At 43.0% G+C, this 17427-nt stretch overlaps 1 protein-coding gene across 1 annotated transcript in view; it reads right to left on the bottom strand.

Annotated features, from left to right (window-relative positions):
* Positions 1-17427, bottom strand: part of SLC4A9 (solute carrier family 4 member 9) — a 461516-nt gene that overhangs the window by 222819 nt on the left and 221270 nt on the right. The window contains exons 10-11 of the mRNA XM_075601696.1: positions 9555-9688; positions 7204-7475 (exon numbers count right to left, since the gene is read on the bottom strand). Coding sequence (XP_075457811.1) covers positions 7204-7475; positions 9555-9688 — 406 coding nt within the window. The remainder of the gene's footprint in view (positions 1-7203; positions 7476-9554; positions 9689-17427) is intronic.

The following is a 17427-nucleotide window of genomic DNA, read 5'->3' as shown; positions in this document are numbered from 1 at the left end:
GCAATAGTGCCCAATGTCATGCAGTAGCTGCAAAGGCAAACAAGATCTTATCTTGCATCAAACGGGCAATGGATGGAAGGGAAGTAAACATAATTATGCCCCTTTACAAAGCATTAGTAAGACCACACATTGAATATGGAGATCAATTTTGGGCAGAAGAATGATAAATTTCTGCACACTATTATAATCAGAAAAAAGGGGATACAACTACCGGTGCTCCTGGTTCAGGATTCTCTGTATCAATCCAGGGTATAACGAAGGGAAGAAAATCAGGGCTCCACAGATTTGCTCAATACACTAATTTATTGCCAATAGACTTAACGTTTCGGCCACACAGGCCTTTCTCAAAAGCAGAAATGGCATAATGTGCACAATCACAAACTCAACCCTTTTATAGCCCCAAACCAGGTGTCATGAATAGTCTAATTAGTCCAATTCAGTCCCTCATCATCCAGCACCGTCGCTCTGTTAAAATCTCCTTCCTTGCTGACATCATGTGTTGGTATATCCTCCAATAGGAATCTTGTTCTGTATTCTCGCGAGATTTCCTGCACCAAATCTCCTCTGGTAAGATGGAGTCGTGTCAAAAGGGAACCTCCTCATCATGTAACGTCATCCCGTTGGCGTCCTCATCAGCGTCATGACGTCATTACATCATCGCGTCCGGATCCCTGTGGTGCTCCCGCAGTTAACTGGAGTTAAGACATCGGGAGCACCACAGGGATCCGGACGCGATAAGACGTTAAGTCTATTGGCAATAAATTAGTTTATTGAGCAAATCTGTGGAGCCCTGATTTTCTTCCCTTCGTTATACCCTGGATTGATACAGAGAATCCTGAACCAGGAGCAACGGTAGTTGTATCCCCTTTTTTCTGATTATAATAGTGTGCAGAAATTTATCATAAATTAGTTTATTGATCAAATCTGTGGAGCCCTGATTTTCTTCCCTTTGTACAATTTTGGGCACCACTCCTTGGAAAAGACATTATGGAACTAGAGAGAGGGCAGAGAAGAGCCACCAAATTAATAAAGGGGATGGACAATCTAACTTATGAGGAGAAGCTAGCTAAATTAGATTTATTTACATTAGAAAAGAGGCATCTAAGAAGAGATATGATAACCAGTGTTCGACAATCCTATACATTTACACACCCGGGGCGGGTGGATTTAATCCCATGGCGAGTAAATATTGGCCCAAACAGCACACGTGTTTTTTTTTTTAATTTCCCTGCTCGCGCTAAAATTTTCCCTGCTTGCACTGCCTGAAAAAAAAATTCCTCTGACAGCTGATTGGCACGCGCTCCCAGGCATTGTGGGCGCGCGGCCAGGCTCTATATGAGCCCGCTCCCAATGAGCGGCCATTCTTTCTGGACGGAGTTATGTTGCAGAGTAAGTACTCTAATCCTCCTGCCCCTCTGCTCCTTCTCTGTGAGCCAAAGTGTTTCCCCGCTTCCTCCCCCCCCTCGATACTCGCGCCGCGGGGCGGGTGATGGTAGTGGGGGTGCCCCCCACCTTCTCTCCCCGGTCCCGCGCCGCTTCCCCGATACTCGCACCGCGAGTGATGGTAGTGGTGGTGTCCCCCCCCCTTCTCTCACCGGTCCCGCGCCGCTTCCGGCTTCCCTCGATACTCGCTCCGCGAGTGATGGTAGTGGGGGTGTCCCCCCCTTCTCTCACTGGTCCCGCGCCACTTCCGGCTTCCCCCGATACTCGCACCGCGAGTGATGGTAGTGGGGGTGTTCCCCTCCTTCTTTCCCCGGTCCTGCGCGGGGCTGGAGATGGTAGCGGGAGTGTTCCCCCCTTACCTCCTTGGTCTCTGCTTCCCCACGGTCCCATGGCTGCCCGAGCAGGCGGGGAGATGGGAGGGGGGGTGGTGGTGCTCGGTCGCGAGGCCTTTCCTCTTCTTACCCCTGTTGTGTGTGTGTGTGTGTGTGTGTATGGGTGTGTGTGTATATGGGTGTGTGTGTATGGGTGTGTGTGTGTGTGTGTGTGTGTGTGTGTGTGTGTGTGTGTGTGTGTGTGTGTGTGTGTGTGTGTGTGTGTGTATATGGGTGTGTGTGTATATGGGTGGGTGTGTATATGGGGGTGTGTGTGTATATGGGGGTGTGTGTGTGTGTATATGGGTGTGTGTGTATGGGTGTGTGTGTATGGGTCTGGGTGTATGGGTCTGGGTGTGTGTGTGTGAGTGTATGGGTCTGGGTGTGTGTGTGTGAGTGTATGGGTCTGTTTGTGTGTGTGTGTATGGGTCTGGGTGTGTGTGTGTATGGGTCTGGGTGTGTGTGTGTGTGTGTGTGTGTGTGTGTGTGTGTATGGGTCTGGGTGTGTGTATGGGTGTGTGTGTATGGGTGTGTGTGTATGGGTGTGTGTGTATGGGTGTGTGTGTATGGGTCTGGGTGTGTGTGTGTATGGGTCTGGGTGTGTATGTGTGTCTGGGTGTGTGTATATGGGTCTGGGTGTGTGTGTGTGTGTATATGGGTCTGGGTGTGTGTGTGTGTGTATATGGGTCTGGGTGTGTGTGTGTGTGTGTGTATATGGGTCTGGGTGTGTGTGTGTATATGGGTCTGGGTGTGTGTGTGTGTATATGGGTCTGGGTGTGTGTGTGTATATGGGTCTGTGTGTGTGTGCGTGCGTGTGTGTATATGGGTCTGGGTGTGTGTGTGTGTGTGTGTATATGGGTCTGGGTGTGTGTGTGTATATGGGTCTGGGTGTGTGTGTGTATATGAGTCTGGGTGTGTTTGTATATGGGTCTGGGTGTGTGTGTGTATATGGGTCTGGGTGTGTGTATATGGGTCTGGGTGTGTGTATATGGGTCTGGGTGTGTGTGTGTGTATATGGGTCTGTGTGTGTGTGTATATGAGTGTATATGGGTTTGGGTGTGTGTGTATATGAGTCTGTGTGTGTGTGTGTGTGTGTGTGTGTGTGTGTGTGTGTGTGTGTGTGTGTGTGTGTGTGTATATGGGTCTGTGTGTGTGTGTGTATGGGTCTGTGTGTGTGTCTGTGTGTGTGTGTGTATGGGTCTGTGTGTGTGTTTATATGGGTCTATGTGTGTGTGTATATGGGTCTTTGTGTGTGTGTGTATATGGGGGTGTGTGGGAGAGTGTGTGTGTGGGAGAGTGTGTGTGCGTGGGAGAGTGTGTGTAGGATACCAGAAGTGTCACATCACCTCAACCCCCAATCACCCCACCCCCAATCACCCCAGTCACCCCACCCCGTCACCCCACCCAATCACCCCATCACCCCACTCAATCACCCCGTCACCCCCCCTCTGTCTCTCACCCCCTGTCTCTCGCCCCCTGTCTCTCGCCCCGTCTCTCGCCCCCTGTCTCTCGCCCCCTGTCTCTTGCCCCATCTCTCGCCCCCTCTCTCTCTCTCTCTCTCTCACCCTCTCTCTCTCTCACCCTCTCTCTCTCTCACCCTCTCTCTCTCTCACCCTCTCACTCTCTCTCTCTCTCACCCTCTCTCTCTCTCTCACCCTCTCTCACCCTCTCTCACCCTCTCTCTCACCCTCTCTCTCTCTCACCCACTCTTTCTCTCACCCTCTCTCTCTCTTACCCTCTCTCTCTCACCATCTCTCTCTCACCCCCTCTCTCTCTCACCCCCTCTCTCTCTCACCCCCTCTCTCTCTCACCCCCTCTCTCTCTCACTCTGTTTCTGGATCTCTTATTTACCCTATATATCTTAACTGCCTTATACTACACCGAAATAACCTATTCTGCTTTCTTCCAGATCTGACTCAAGCTTCACACGGAAGACATCGAAACCCCCCCTAACCCAGAAGACAGGTAGGGAACACATTCCCTCCAATGTATAACATTGCGGGAATGAGGGTACCTGGACATTGAGGGACTACGGATCAGGTAAGATCCCAGGCGGGATTTCTGCTTTAGATATTGTGAAGCGGGGACATCCAGACACTGGTTAAGGGGTTCAGGAAACTAGTCATTCACACCTGGTTTTTATTTCTAGATCGACATTTACACAGACACATACACACACACACACACACACACACACACACACACGTAACAAGGGCTAATTGTAGTATAATGTAATACAATAAATATATTTGACATTTAAATGGATTTTATTCATATGTTTTATTTTAAAGCGGGGTTGGGGGCAGGACTAGGGGCGGGGTTGGGGCGTAACTAGGGGCGGGGTTGGGGGGGGGGACTAGGTGGCGAGTAGATTTTTTGTTTGGGCGAGTAGATTTTTGGGTGATTTGTCGAACACTGATGATAACTATATACAAATATATTCGAGGAAAATACAAGAGCTTTCAAAAGAACTATTCATCTCATGGGCAGTGCAAAGGAATAGGGGCCATCCCTTAAGGTTGGAGGAAAGGAGATTTCACCAGCAACAAAGGAAATGGTTCTTGACAGTAAGGGCAGTTACAATGTGGAATTCATTACCCATGGAGACTGTGATGGCAGATACATAAGATTTGTTCAAAAAAGGTTGGACATCTTTTTAGAAAGGAAAGGTATACAGGGATATACCAAATAAGTATACATGGGAAGGATGTTGATCCAGGGATTAATCCGATTGCCAATTCTTGGAGTCAGGAAGGAATTTATTTTCCCCTTATGAGATATCATTGGATATCTGTGTTTTTTTTCTGTTTGCCTTCCTCTGGATCAATAAGTAGGTATAGCTACAGGATAAAGTATCTGTTGTCCAAATTTAGCATAGGTTGAACTTGATGGACGTACGTCTTTTTTCAACGTCATCTACTATGTAACTATGTATGTAACTATGTAAGGTAAAAAGAAAAAAACACTTTGCCTCCATGCCATGTATCCAAATGTTCTTAAAAGTTCAGTAATGGCCAGACTGAGCCTATGTAAATGGAGTCCTTAAATATTAAATATAACGATATTTAATATTTAAGGACTCCATTTACATAGGCTCAGTACTACAAGATTGGCATAAAGCAGATGTGGTGTATACAGTATATTCAAAAAGAGAACTAGATCATAACCAGGGAATTACAGACATGTAAGCCTGCCATTAATAGTGGGGACGCTTCTTGAATATTATTAAGGGATAATATTCAGGAATACCTGCTGGATATCAAAATTATTAGTAATAACATGGGTTTATGAGGGATAGGTCATGCCAAACTGACATTATTAGCTATTTTGAGATAAGTAGGAAATTAGACCAGGGCAATGCAGTTTATGTGGTCTGCTTAGATTTTGCAAGGGCTTTTGGTATGGTGCCACACAAAAGGTTAGTGTATAAAATAAAGAAAATTAGTCTAAGTAAATAATGTTTGCACCTGGATTGAAAACTGGTTGAAGACTAGTACTCAGAAAGTTGTCATAAATTGAACCATTTCAGGTTGGGCTAAGGTTCTAAGTTGAGTACCTCAAGGTTCAGTATTGGGGCCACTGATTTTTAACTTGTTATTAATTACCTTGAGGTTGGCATAGAGAGCAAAATATCCATTTTTGCTGATGACACTATTAGGGAAGGTAGTAAAATCAGAGCTGAATGTCATTTATCTACAGAATGACTTGGATAAACTGTAAACTTGGGCAAGTAAATGGCAGATGAGGTTTAATACAGAAAATTTAAGGTTATGCATTTTGGAAACAATAATAAACAGGCTACATACAAATTAAATGGGACAACGCTAGGTCAATCCTTGCTGGAGAATGATTTAAGATTGTTTGGAGACCGCAGGCTTGGCAATAGTGCTCAATGTCTGGCAGTAGCTGTAAACACATAAAATATTTTGCATAAAACAAAGAATGAATGGAAGGGAAGAAATCATAATTTTTCCATTGTATAAATCATTAGTAAGATCACACTTTGAATATGGAGTTTTGGCGACCATTCCATAAAGAAATTATAGAACTGGAAAAGGTACAGAGAAAAACCACCAAATAAATAAAGAGGATAGAAGGTCTTACTTATGAGGAAAGGCTAGCTAAATTAAATGTATTTACATTAGAAAAGAGGCATCCAAGATGGGATATGATAACTATTTACAAATATATTCAGGGTCAATAAAATACAAGAAACTTTCAAGAGAGCTATTTATCTCAATGACTCATCACTTGAGATAGGAGGAAAGGAGATTTCCCCAGCAACAAAGGTTGTTAAACTGTGGAATTGATTACCCATGAGACTGTGATGGCAGATACAAAAGACATCTTTAAGAAAAGGTTAGACCTCTTTTTAGAAAGGAATGGTATACAGGGATATACCAAAAAAGAAAACATGGGAAGGATGTTGATTCAGGGAGTATTCTGATTGCCAATACAGGAGTCAGGAAAGAATGTACAGTATTTTTACCCTTATGAGACATAATTGGATAATAGTTCACTGGGGTTATTTATTTGCCTTCCTCTGGCACAATTATTGTAAATACAAATATAGGATGCATATCTACGTCGTCTAAATATAATTTGGGTTTAACTCGATGGATATGTCTTTTTCAACCTCCTCTAATATGTTATTATGTGTTCTGGAAGAACTACATTAACCATTTCTGTGCTGGCGGCTCGTGCCACTTCAATGGCCATGGACCCTCTGGCACTTCCACATCACATGACCGCTCTTCAGAGCAATCACATGATGCTGTTTCAGATTCATCTGCCAGGCCGGAAGGGACAGAAAGGGCGCCCCTTCAGTGTAGTCTCAGGGTTGGAGTGCCGATCGCGTACAAACAACCTTTAAAAAAAACGATCAAGGGACAATGACTTACGGGGTATATCATAAGGGCCCCTTGGTTGGCACTTTCATTGAGATACACCATACATCAAGGCACTAAAGCCGTTAATATACTGTATGCTGCATTTACACCTTAGAAATAATGTAAACTAACTGTAATTTAGATTCTTATCATTTATATGTGACTGTCAGGATTCAAGGTATATTTTTTGCCTATATTTTTTGTCTTAATGTTAATTTAAATAAATCTGATAATAAAACATGTTTATGTACTCTACTTATATACATATATATTGTATTGTATACCTGTGCTGTATTTTAAATGAACCCTTTGCCTTTATGATATTTACTTGTGACCTATGATAGCCTGTTTCATGTTTGTTAATAAAGTGTCATATCAACACCACAATCTACATATAAACAAGATAATGGTGCAGCACTTAAAAATCTTCTGTAGAGCATATTTGTGCACAGAATGGTTCTGTTATCTCAAATAATTCCTAAATATATATGTGTTCTTACCTTTGTCAAGTAATATACACCTACAATTGTATTGCGTAGCATCATTTATAATGTATCCCCAATTAATAGGAAATTGATCAGCTAAGTTTCCCATCTTCTTCAATGCATCATAAATGAATATACAGCTTATTAGTGCACAAAAACTTTCCTCTGTAAAACGAGTGAAATATTGCACCAAGTAACTGGCATCGGTAGCCACCAAAATAAGGCAGTAAAATGCAACCCAAAGTCCAATCCAAAGTCGAAATTCCAAGTACATGAGATTGTAATCTCTAGAGAGGAAAAAAAGAATAATAACAATCACATTAACAGATCTTTTTTTTTTTGTTTTTGTTTTTTTTTTTTAAATATTCTACTTTTGCACAAACAGTATATTATTTGTATTGTGTTTCATGCAATGCAACTTACCAGTTCAAAGAGGCAAAAGAACACTGAAACAGTAAGTTCAGTTTTTATTTGCAGGATGAAAATATTTATTGATGATTTCTTAAAATACGTATTAAATGATTATAAATAAAGTGAATTTAGTTTACAGAAAATGCATTGCCAATTCAACACTTCGTTTTAGTGTTGTTTTTGTTTTTATCTTCAATTTGGGTCACAAAGTTTTTCCTATTTGATCCTTTGTGGATAACCACCAAAACCAACTCCTGCAATGCACTTTTTAACACTTGTGCAGTTTAGTTTGCTAACCTATATGAAAATGGACTCCTTATCCTTGAATAATAATTTTTGATATAATGATAATTCATTATATAAATTATATTCTTCTACACTAACAAAATGAGTGATATAACACACATACTATGTTCAGCACCAACCACTACATGCCCCATTGTATACCATGTAAGTCAAAAGGGTAGGGATGACAGATGAGGAAAAAGAAGAAAGTTCTTTGCTCACCCCTGATTCCTGTCTCCAATTTCCCTTCTTGTTATTGGTGACATTGCTCACAATACTGGTAGCACTGTCTCTACATGGTCTCACTCTTGTTCCATCCCATCTTGCGGTGCCAAACCCATAAATGTAATATTTATTCCCTCTGGCTCTTTTCTATCCATTTTTCCTATGCTTTATGGAATTCCAACTCTCTTTCCAACAAACTGTACTGTACTGTGGCTGTACAGTTCTTTCACCTTTTTGCAATAATTAAAACTCAGTCCGACTCGTCACTGGAGGCTACTCTACAATCTCTTATGATGCTCTCTTTTCTCTCACACTCCTCACCCTAATGGCCAAGGTGTGGTGTCATTCTGTTCTTCAACTTAGATCCTCCATATTAAATCTGCTTTCTCATTTTCTATCTTTGAAGCTCACTGCCTGGCTTTTCTACCACCATTCACTGCAAATGGCTTTAATCTACTGACTGCCTGTTCCGCATCTCCATCCAGCTTTCTGTCAGATTTTGAATCCTGACTTCAATTTGTACACTACAGTACATTGACATTCCCACACCCCTCCTTGGGGATTTTAAATGTTACAATGATGATTCCTCGGTTTCCTGGTCCTCTTATATTCACACACTCTATTCGACTATCTACAATCTGGCTTTCACATACTGTATTTCACTCTATTGAAACAAAGGTACTGTATTCCATTTCCTAAATTTCCAATAGGTTAGAAGGATGAGCTTAATCTATATTTTGTGATAAATTACCTCAAGTGCCCGAAGCACATGATAATGCACAATAGCTCAAATTATAATTTAATATAAGGTTGCTGTAGTGCTTTTATTTTATAGACTTAACATTCAAAAGTAAATCATATGTACTTAACCCATTCATTACTTATTCACATGTTGTGCAGGACAGTGAATGTGTTCTATAGTAGGTTAAAGTTTGATTTCTCTTTTGTTCTTCTAATTCATGGTAGAATAAGAAATGGGAGGTGACTAAGATTTCATAGGTAAAGTTAACCAAACATTATAAATCACTATTCTATTTAGTGACAACACTATCATAGAATGCACAACATTTATTTATTTTTCTTAAGGGACAACTAAGATTTTCTTATTGCGGAATTTTGAGTAACTTATGTAAGTACCTACAAGTTCTTGTATCTTGCCCTATGACATTCCTCTCCCCTCTAATCACACAATTAAAGCCTCTATAGAAGTGCCTTTCTTTTATATGACATATTAAATGTGATTTACTTTGATTTTTCAGGCTCAGAAATGAATTCATAATAATATACTATGCATTTACATGAGTTACATGATCATCAGAAAAGTACAAAAAAATATAATAATAACTGCAAATCCCAATTTAAATGTAACAAACACTGCTTGAATGCTTTAAAACATGCTCTTCTTTAAATAAAGTCTCATTAAGCAAAAAATAATGCCTACTTACTTGCTAAAGCCATACAAAAGCCTCTCAAAAACAAGGACAGGTCCTGTGCTGCCTACTATGGTAAGAGGCTGTCCAGAAAAAAGACAAAATAATGCACCAGTGATTGCAGTGCCCAGAAAGCTTTCTAGGACTCCCTGAAAAAAAAAAAAAAAAAAAACGTTTTAAAATAAATTATAAAAGGGAACAGGATTGATAAACAATTAGAGGCATACCCCGGTTTAGGGACACTCACTTTAAGTACACTCGCGAGTAAGGACATATCGCCCAATAGGCAAACGGCAGCTCACGCATGCGCCTGTCAGCACATCCTGAACAGCAATACCGGCTCCCTACCTGTACCGAAGCTGTGCGCAAGCGGGGAGACTATAGAGCCTGTTACAAATGTGTTATTTACACCAGTTATGCACCTATATGATGATTGCAGTACAGTACATGCATCGATAAGTGGAAAAAAGGTAGTGCTTCACTTTAAGTACATTTTCGCTTTACATACATGCTCCGGTCCCGTTGCGTACGTTAATGCGGGGTATGCCTGTATTGGTAATCCTTTACATATGGTATATGGTGCGTTCTACTAAAGCTGTCAGAAATGGTGAGAAATGTTTGAGTAGTTATAGGCAGGAGGATATATTCTACAATTACAGGAATTATAACAAACAAAAAAGAAAAGCGCAAACGAGAACTATCAATAAAAAATTATAGTGTTTTATGTAAATATACACTTAATACAGACTTACATGTCATAAGTTAAAAACGGTTCTGTCTCCGTACCAACAAACTCCAGTTCTTAATTAGTTAGCCAGGTCCAAAGATTCAGTAAAGGGACCCCTCCCCCCCCACCCTCTGTTGTCTCCTATGCACTCTGTAGCTGGCAGGGCCAGGAGCAACCAAGAAGGGAAGAGGGGGAGAAGGGGAGGGAGAGCAACAGAATACACTCCACAAACCAAAAACCCTACCCTACACGCGTCTTCAATCAGCGCTTGATTCAGCGCTCACAACGCCATCTTGTGTCTGAAATGCTAACAGCACAGTTTGTATTCATTCATATTACCACAGTCAGGGAATAGACTGCAAAATGGGGACAAGCAGGGTGGTGTAGGGGAAAGCACATAAGGGGAATGCACATACATTTAATCCCTTCACTCCCAATGCGATTAGGTTTTAATCTAAGTTTAATTAGGGTAAATCAGCCTGGTAAAATGCCTTTATTAATAGCCTGATTGACTCTTTCATCGCCACACCTCCCCCAACTCAGAGCGCAGGTTTTGCCCTGACCACCTTGTCCAGTGGTTGGGCTGGCCTGGCAGCTCTCGAAGTAGTTAGTTCATGAGGACATATATCTAGATTGTTATCCCTTGTGCACCTTTTTCCACTCCCATTCCTATTAGGATTAGGAGAGCATTGGGTACCCCCTCCATTCTCCCATTCATGAGGACTTTCCTGGTGGGAAAGGCCATCAGCATTGCCATGTTCACTGCCTTTCTTGTGCTGGATGGTGAAATCAAATTCCTTTAAGGCAAGACTCCAGCGCAAGAGTTTAGCATTTTCCCCCTACACCCTCTGCAACCAACTTAATGGGTTGGGGTCCGTAACTATTGTGAAAGGTCTGCCATAAAGATAGGGCTGCAGTTTTCTCAGAGCCCATACAGTGGCCAGACACTCATTTTCAATGGTGGCATAAGCCACCTCTCTGGGCAGCAGCTTGCAGCTCAGATACACCACTGGGTGTTGTGGCGAGGATGGAGGTGATCAGGCCTGAATAAAGGTGTTATACCCAGCTGGTCATCCTCCCCTCACATTGGGAATGAAGGGGTTAAACTTATTTGCCATGCATTTCTGTGTTTGCCCTGTCCCAGCTGTTTTTACCCCCCATTTGCAGGCCATTCCCTGCCTGCTGTGTTAAAAGAAAAATGCATTGTCTGTTATACCATTTCACAGACACAAGATGGCGTAGTGATCCCCCAATGCTTGCGCTGATTGAAGACGCGTGGCAAAAGTTTAAAGGGCAGTCTGTGAGATGGGTATCCATTACTATCGGTTTGACCCGTAACCACAAGTTAATTGAATAAGTGGTTGCGGTGAGAATCTCAAGTGTTTTACCGATAACATGTATTCATCCCTCGTTAACTTTGTAACTTGAAAGGCAGAGAGTCTATTGCCGTGGGAAGCGGGTCAATTGACGTGAGAAGTGCGGGAACTTCCCTGGCCTGGCTTTTCAATTACAAAGGCTAACTCGGGAACGAGAGAACCCAGCACCCTGATTTTTGGGGTGCAAATATGATTAAACACTACATGCCCCTACATATAGAAATTACAGTTGTAGCACAAGTAGAACATGATGTTTAATAAAGGGTGTAAAAACTGTAGATTTAAAATGTAACGGCAGGGTCTGTTCTGTAAGCCCGGGAAAGAATTCCTCGGACATACAGATGGATATGGGTGAATGAGCTGGGAGTATTTTCATGCCTGCACTTTAAAGAGGTCTCGCAAAGTGTCTAACAAAGTGTCAGGGATGAAAAGGCCCAGAAACCCATAATTTATACACGGCCGGCATTCTGATGTATAACATATGCCGGGCCAATGACACCACTGTGCCAAATCTCAGACTCCGAGGCGCTAAGGTATGGGTGTATCCCAGGTATGCTAAGTGGCATGGGTGTCAAACTGACCCATGTGCTTTGCACACCGGAAAACCTTTTTGCCCGATCTTATGAATTATGGGCAACACGGCCATTAGTGGGTTAAATTGTTCCCACGAGGGGATTGGGTCCACATGTTAGAGATAGCCTTGGCCAGTCTATAACTGCGGCTCCTGAGGTATCCCCGGTGTGATCGGGTTCATGATTTTTGATCCATGATGTGAATACGCAAGATTTTGTTCCAGCACAGCGGCAACTGGTCCCAGCGAGAATAACAACGTAACTAAGGATTTGCCCCAAACTTCAGAATTTGTTCGCCCTGGTGACTCTTGAACGAATTCTAACGAATCTCTACAAAATTCTTTGAGGTGGCTGAGTTATTAGATCGGCAACTTGCGATCTGGCCACGGGACCTTTAAATCAAGATTGCATTTCTTGCGCTTGCAAGCAAAGGACAATTTATTTTGTTCCCTTATCCCAATAAGTGTTGTTTTAAGTGTATTCTGAAGATGTCGTGTGTATCCTGTATCAGGAGGTGACGTCAGCAGAGGAGCTGATCGACCAGACTCTGGCAGCAGCAGACTCAGAGTATAGAAGGCGATTCTCCCCTTGTGACTGGCTTATTTCACCCCACGGCGAGCGGTATACCTGGCAAAAAGACCCTAAAACAAATGTGCATGTCCTAGTCACCTTCGGTGAGTAGGATTTCAATTTTTATCAAGGCGGAGCAAGTTCCATCTTCAAAGTGCAGAAGCACATGAAAGTTTTATTGATATTATGTATGTTATTTTATTATGTTTTGTTTATTTTTTTTATATTAAATTGTTCTGTTTAATCCATCCATTTTGTCCCTGGGTAATGCACTATTGCAGTGTTTTTTGCATGTTTTGTCGTCCTTTCTTGAGGTAATTGCTTAAGAGAAGAACTTTATCCTCGACCATATCCTCATCCTTGCCTCAGCGCCACAGGAGGTTTTTTCCATCCATACATCTACATCTGGTTGGGAGAGACCAGAAGAACCTTTTGGGCAGCTCCAGGACTATCTTTTGGACTTTGTATCACAGGTTTTTCCATTGTCACATGTATAAATTTGATCTCTTTTGTCACACGAGCGCTATATTGCACTTATATTTTCACAAGTTTAAGTTAAATGTTGGTCTAACTGGCAGTGTGTGCTATATCTCTGATATTAGACAAGCACAAGGGTCATACACTTACAATATTTGCACAAACATTTCTTGAAAAGATATATAGGAGAGAACAAACCATTACTTACATATGTATAAAAATATTAATAATTATTAATAATAAAAAAACATACCCATTATAAAATACAGAATGAAATTCCTTACAGAACAAGATAGAACTATATAGCACCCTAATTTACCAAAAAGGATGCAAGATCAAAATCAATATTTAATCCATTAGGTGTCAGTGTTTTAAGAGTATAAGTCCAAAAACTTTCTCTTTTTGATAACTCATTAAATCGGTTTTCCCCTCTCCAATTAGCTTTTGGGTTCTCTATTCCCCTGCAGCTGAGGCCCTCAGGATTTTGTCCGTGTTTTAATTTAAAATGCTTGGAGACACTATGTGTCTCCAAACCCCTTTTAATATTATACACGTGTTCATACAGCTACATCCATTGCAGCTCTGCTGGCCACATATTCATCAGCCATTCTCACAGCCTCCTCATAGGTCTTCGGTTTGTGATCAAAGACCCATGCCCTCACGTCCGAGGGGAGCCGCTGCAGTAGCTGCTCTTGAAACATCAAGTCCAGTAAGGTCTGGAATTTTGTAACCCCATTCCCCTTCACCCACTGAGTCCCGTGTAGGGCCATATGGCCGGCATAGTCCGCGAAAGACTCCCCCATCCGGAACTTGCCCATGTATGCTTCTGGGGTCAGGGCGTACTGGATCAGCAATCTACTTTTGACATGACCGTAGTCATCGGCATCCACGCGTATTCCACACGCAGTGACACTGCGTCTCAAATTCGTTGAGAAATGCATCAATGTCATCTGTGCCATCCACGAACTTGCTGAAATTGTGGTGGTCCGCCAGGGGAAGCTCCTGTTCCCCGTTTACAAGGTGAGAGTGGGGGCCTCTTCCAAGCACTGTTGCCAGCAGCTGTACACACTCTGCAGTGCTAACCCCCTCTCCCCATGCAATAAGAAGTACAGTGAGCCCAGGGATGGTAAGTCCGGCAGCCGCAGCGACTGCCCCTTCCGCAATCCCTGGCACCACACCTCCCCATGTCCTTGCAGCCCCGGAGCTGGAGGGACCTCCTGCACTCTGGGCTGAGAAGCGTCCACTGCCACAGCAGCTACGGGGCCAGGCCCCTCTGGTGGGGCCATCCTGGCCTCATAAAGCTCCAAGTCTTCCTCCAGCTGCCCTTTGGACCGACCGTCTGTTGGTAGTCCATAGCCCGCACATCTCTCCACAATCTGCGCCTGGTCCCAGGATCGAAACCTTCCTGCGCGTTTACTCATGGTGCTATTGGGGTATGGGCAAAAGGGCCAGTGAAATATGTCGTGCTCTTTTGAAGTGTGTGTATGTTGCCACTTGTCTGGGGACTTCACAAGCCACGAGGTCACCCATTATACCACAGAATCCCGCAGGAGACTAGAGCATAGGCTCAATCAGTATCCCACACGCTGACACCAGTTAATATAAGCCTGTCATGGTGGACCAGAACATACTGCACCGACACACTTTATTCGAGCAAATACCTGGTATGTACCTGGCAGATACCTGGAATGCGCCACTCCTCACCTCTGACAAGCCCCGTTGCATTTGCCTTCCCAGCCTGGGTTCATGCCTGGCTGATGGGCGGCTGATCTGTTAAATGATAATGATTAGGATTTAATAGGCTGCAATGCTTCGCGTGTCTACCAGATGGCATAAATTCATGAATTGTAATGCAGTATATATATATGTACTGTGCAGTATTGCAGCCAACGGGAATAAAATGCTTCAATCCCTGCCGGAAAATAACTCAATGCACTCGGGCAGAAAACAGTCACAAACCTCAATACACCCGGGTATACCCGAATTCGTGGGACTAGCCGAGCTCGAATAAAGTGTGTCGCCAGTGTATCAACACTTTTATATTTTTGGGATTCTCGATTGAGCATAACAAGGCGGGCAAAATAAATTGTCATTTATTTCCTTTATAGACAAACACACGACAACCTCAGAATACACTTAATAATCACTTACTGGGATGGGGAAACAAAATAAATTGTCCATTGAACGAAAGCTGAAGAAATAAAGTCTCTGGCTTAAAGTACTTTTGGCTAGGTGGCAACTTGCCAACCTAATATTGCCGCCAAATGAAAGAAGTTTGTTCCAGTTCGATGGTGTTTGTTTGGGAGTCCCTAGGGCTAACAAATTCCTGAAGTAGGGGTAAATCCTTGGTTACGATGTTGTTAACCCCTTGTGTTCTGGAACCACTGCCTCTGTACTTGAACGGAATCTTGAGCAAAGCTTGGATAAGTTATGAATCACACAGGGGATAGCTCAGCAGGCAGGTTTATAGGGTTTACAGTCCTATCTCTAACATGTGTGCCCAATCCCCCCCGTGGGAATATTTAACCCACCAATCCCCGATTTGCCTGGAGTTTACAGAGTGGGCAAAAAGGGCTTTCCGAAATGATCTGCCGGTTTGCTATCTCTGTATTAGCAACCAGATGTTCATGAGCTAATCAGCATTCACGATAGAGAACGCTGACTCACTGCATATAGCAGATCATTTCCACTTGTGCTCTCAATCAACAACAGAAAGTGTTTGCAGAGTTAGAGAAATACATGCACAAAACCTTGCATAGCAGCGCGTATCCTCCTTATCAGGCAAGCTTAATAATCTACTCTGTGGCAATAGTATATGTCACGGTGACATCAACTTTTATCAACACATTTATATTTCTGGGTACTTGATTGAACAGAACAAGTTGCAAAATAAATAGTGATTTATTGCCTTAATAGACAAACACACGACATCTGCAGAATACACTTAAAACAACACGCACTGTGATAAGGAAATGGAAGAAATTGTCCTTGGAACGAAATAAATTGTCCTTTGCTTGCCAGTGCAAGAAATGCAGCATTGGTTTTAAAAGTCCTGTGGTTATGTGGTTGTTAACCCCTTCACTCCTGGACTGGTTGCTGCTGTCCTGGAACAAAGTCTTGCATCTTTACATCATGGATTAAAATTCAGGAATCACACTGGGTATAATTGGGAAGACACATTTATAGACTGCCCAAAGCTATCTTTAACATGTGGATCCAATCCCCTCATGGGAACAAAAAAAACCACAAATAGCCAAGTGACCCACAGTTCCTAAGACCGGTCAAAAGGGCTGTCCGGTGGGCAGGGCGCATGGGTCAGGTTGACGCCCATGCCACTTAGCATACCTGGACTACACCCATTTCTTGGGGTCACTGTGTCTGGTCTCTGACTCGAAGGTGTCACTAGCCTGACATCTGCTGTGCATCAGTATGCCAGTATTGCATACATTATGGGTCTCTGGGTCTTTTCATAATTGACACTCTTTTAGACAGGGGGACTCTAAATCTGTGGGAGCCTTTTGAGGCTCCATCATAAAAATAATTACAACCCTTTGAAGCTTGGTCATAAAAATACCAAAGCTCATTCACCCATATCACAGCTGGAGGTCCAAGTAATTCCTGCTTGGACTTACAAAAAAAATACATCCTGCCTTACATTTAAGATCATGTGTTGGTTAGAGGGTATGGCAAGCAATGCATCTAGTCTTTTACCCTCGCAGACAGGGAATGGCCTGCACATGGGGAATAAAAATGGCGGGGACAGGGCAACAACAGTAATGCATGGCAAATCAGGTATTAACCCTTTCCTCCCGCCACACCTCGACCACTCAAGATGCAGGGACTGCCCTGACCACCCCGTCCGGTGGCTGGGCTGACCTGCCAGCTCTTGAAGTTAGTAAGTCCTGAGGGCTGTCCTGGCGGGAAAGGCCATCAGCATTACCATGCTCACTTCCCTTCTTGTTCTGGAAGGTGAAGATCCACTCCTGTAAGGCAAGACTCCAGCGCAAAAGTTTAGCATTCTCCCCCGACACCCTCTGTTACCAACTCAAAGGATTGTGGTCAGTTATTACTGTGAAATGTCTGCCATACAAATAAGGCTGTAACTTCTTTAGAGCCCACACTATGGCCAGACACTCCTTCTCAATGGTGGCATATGCCACCTCTCA

Source organism: Ascaphus truei, chromosome 5 (assembly GCF_040206685.1).
Source record: "Ascaphus truei isolate aAscTru1 chromosome 5, aAscTru1.hap1, whole genome shotgun sequence".
NCBI classification, from domain to species: Eukaryota; Metazoa; Chordata; class Amphibia; order Anura; family Ascaphidae; genus Ascaphus; species Ascaphus truei.
This window is presented reverse-complemented; position numbering and strand designations above follow the sequence as displayed.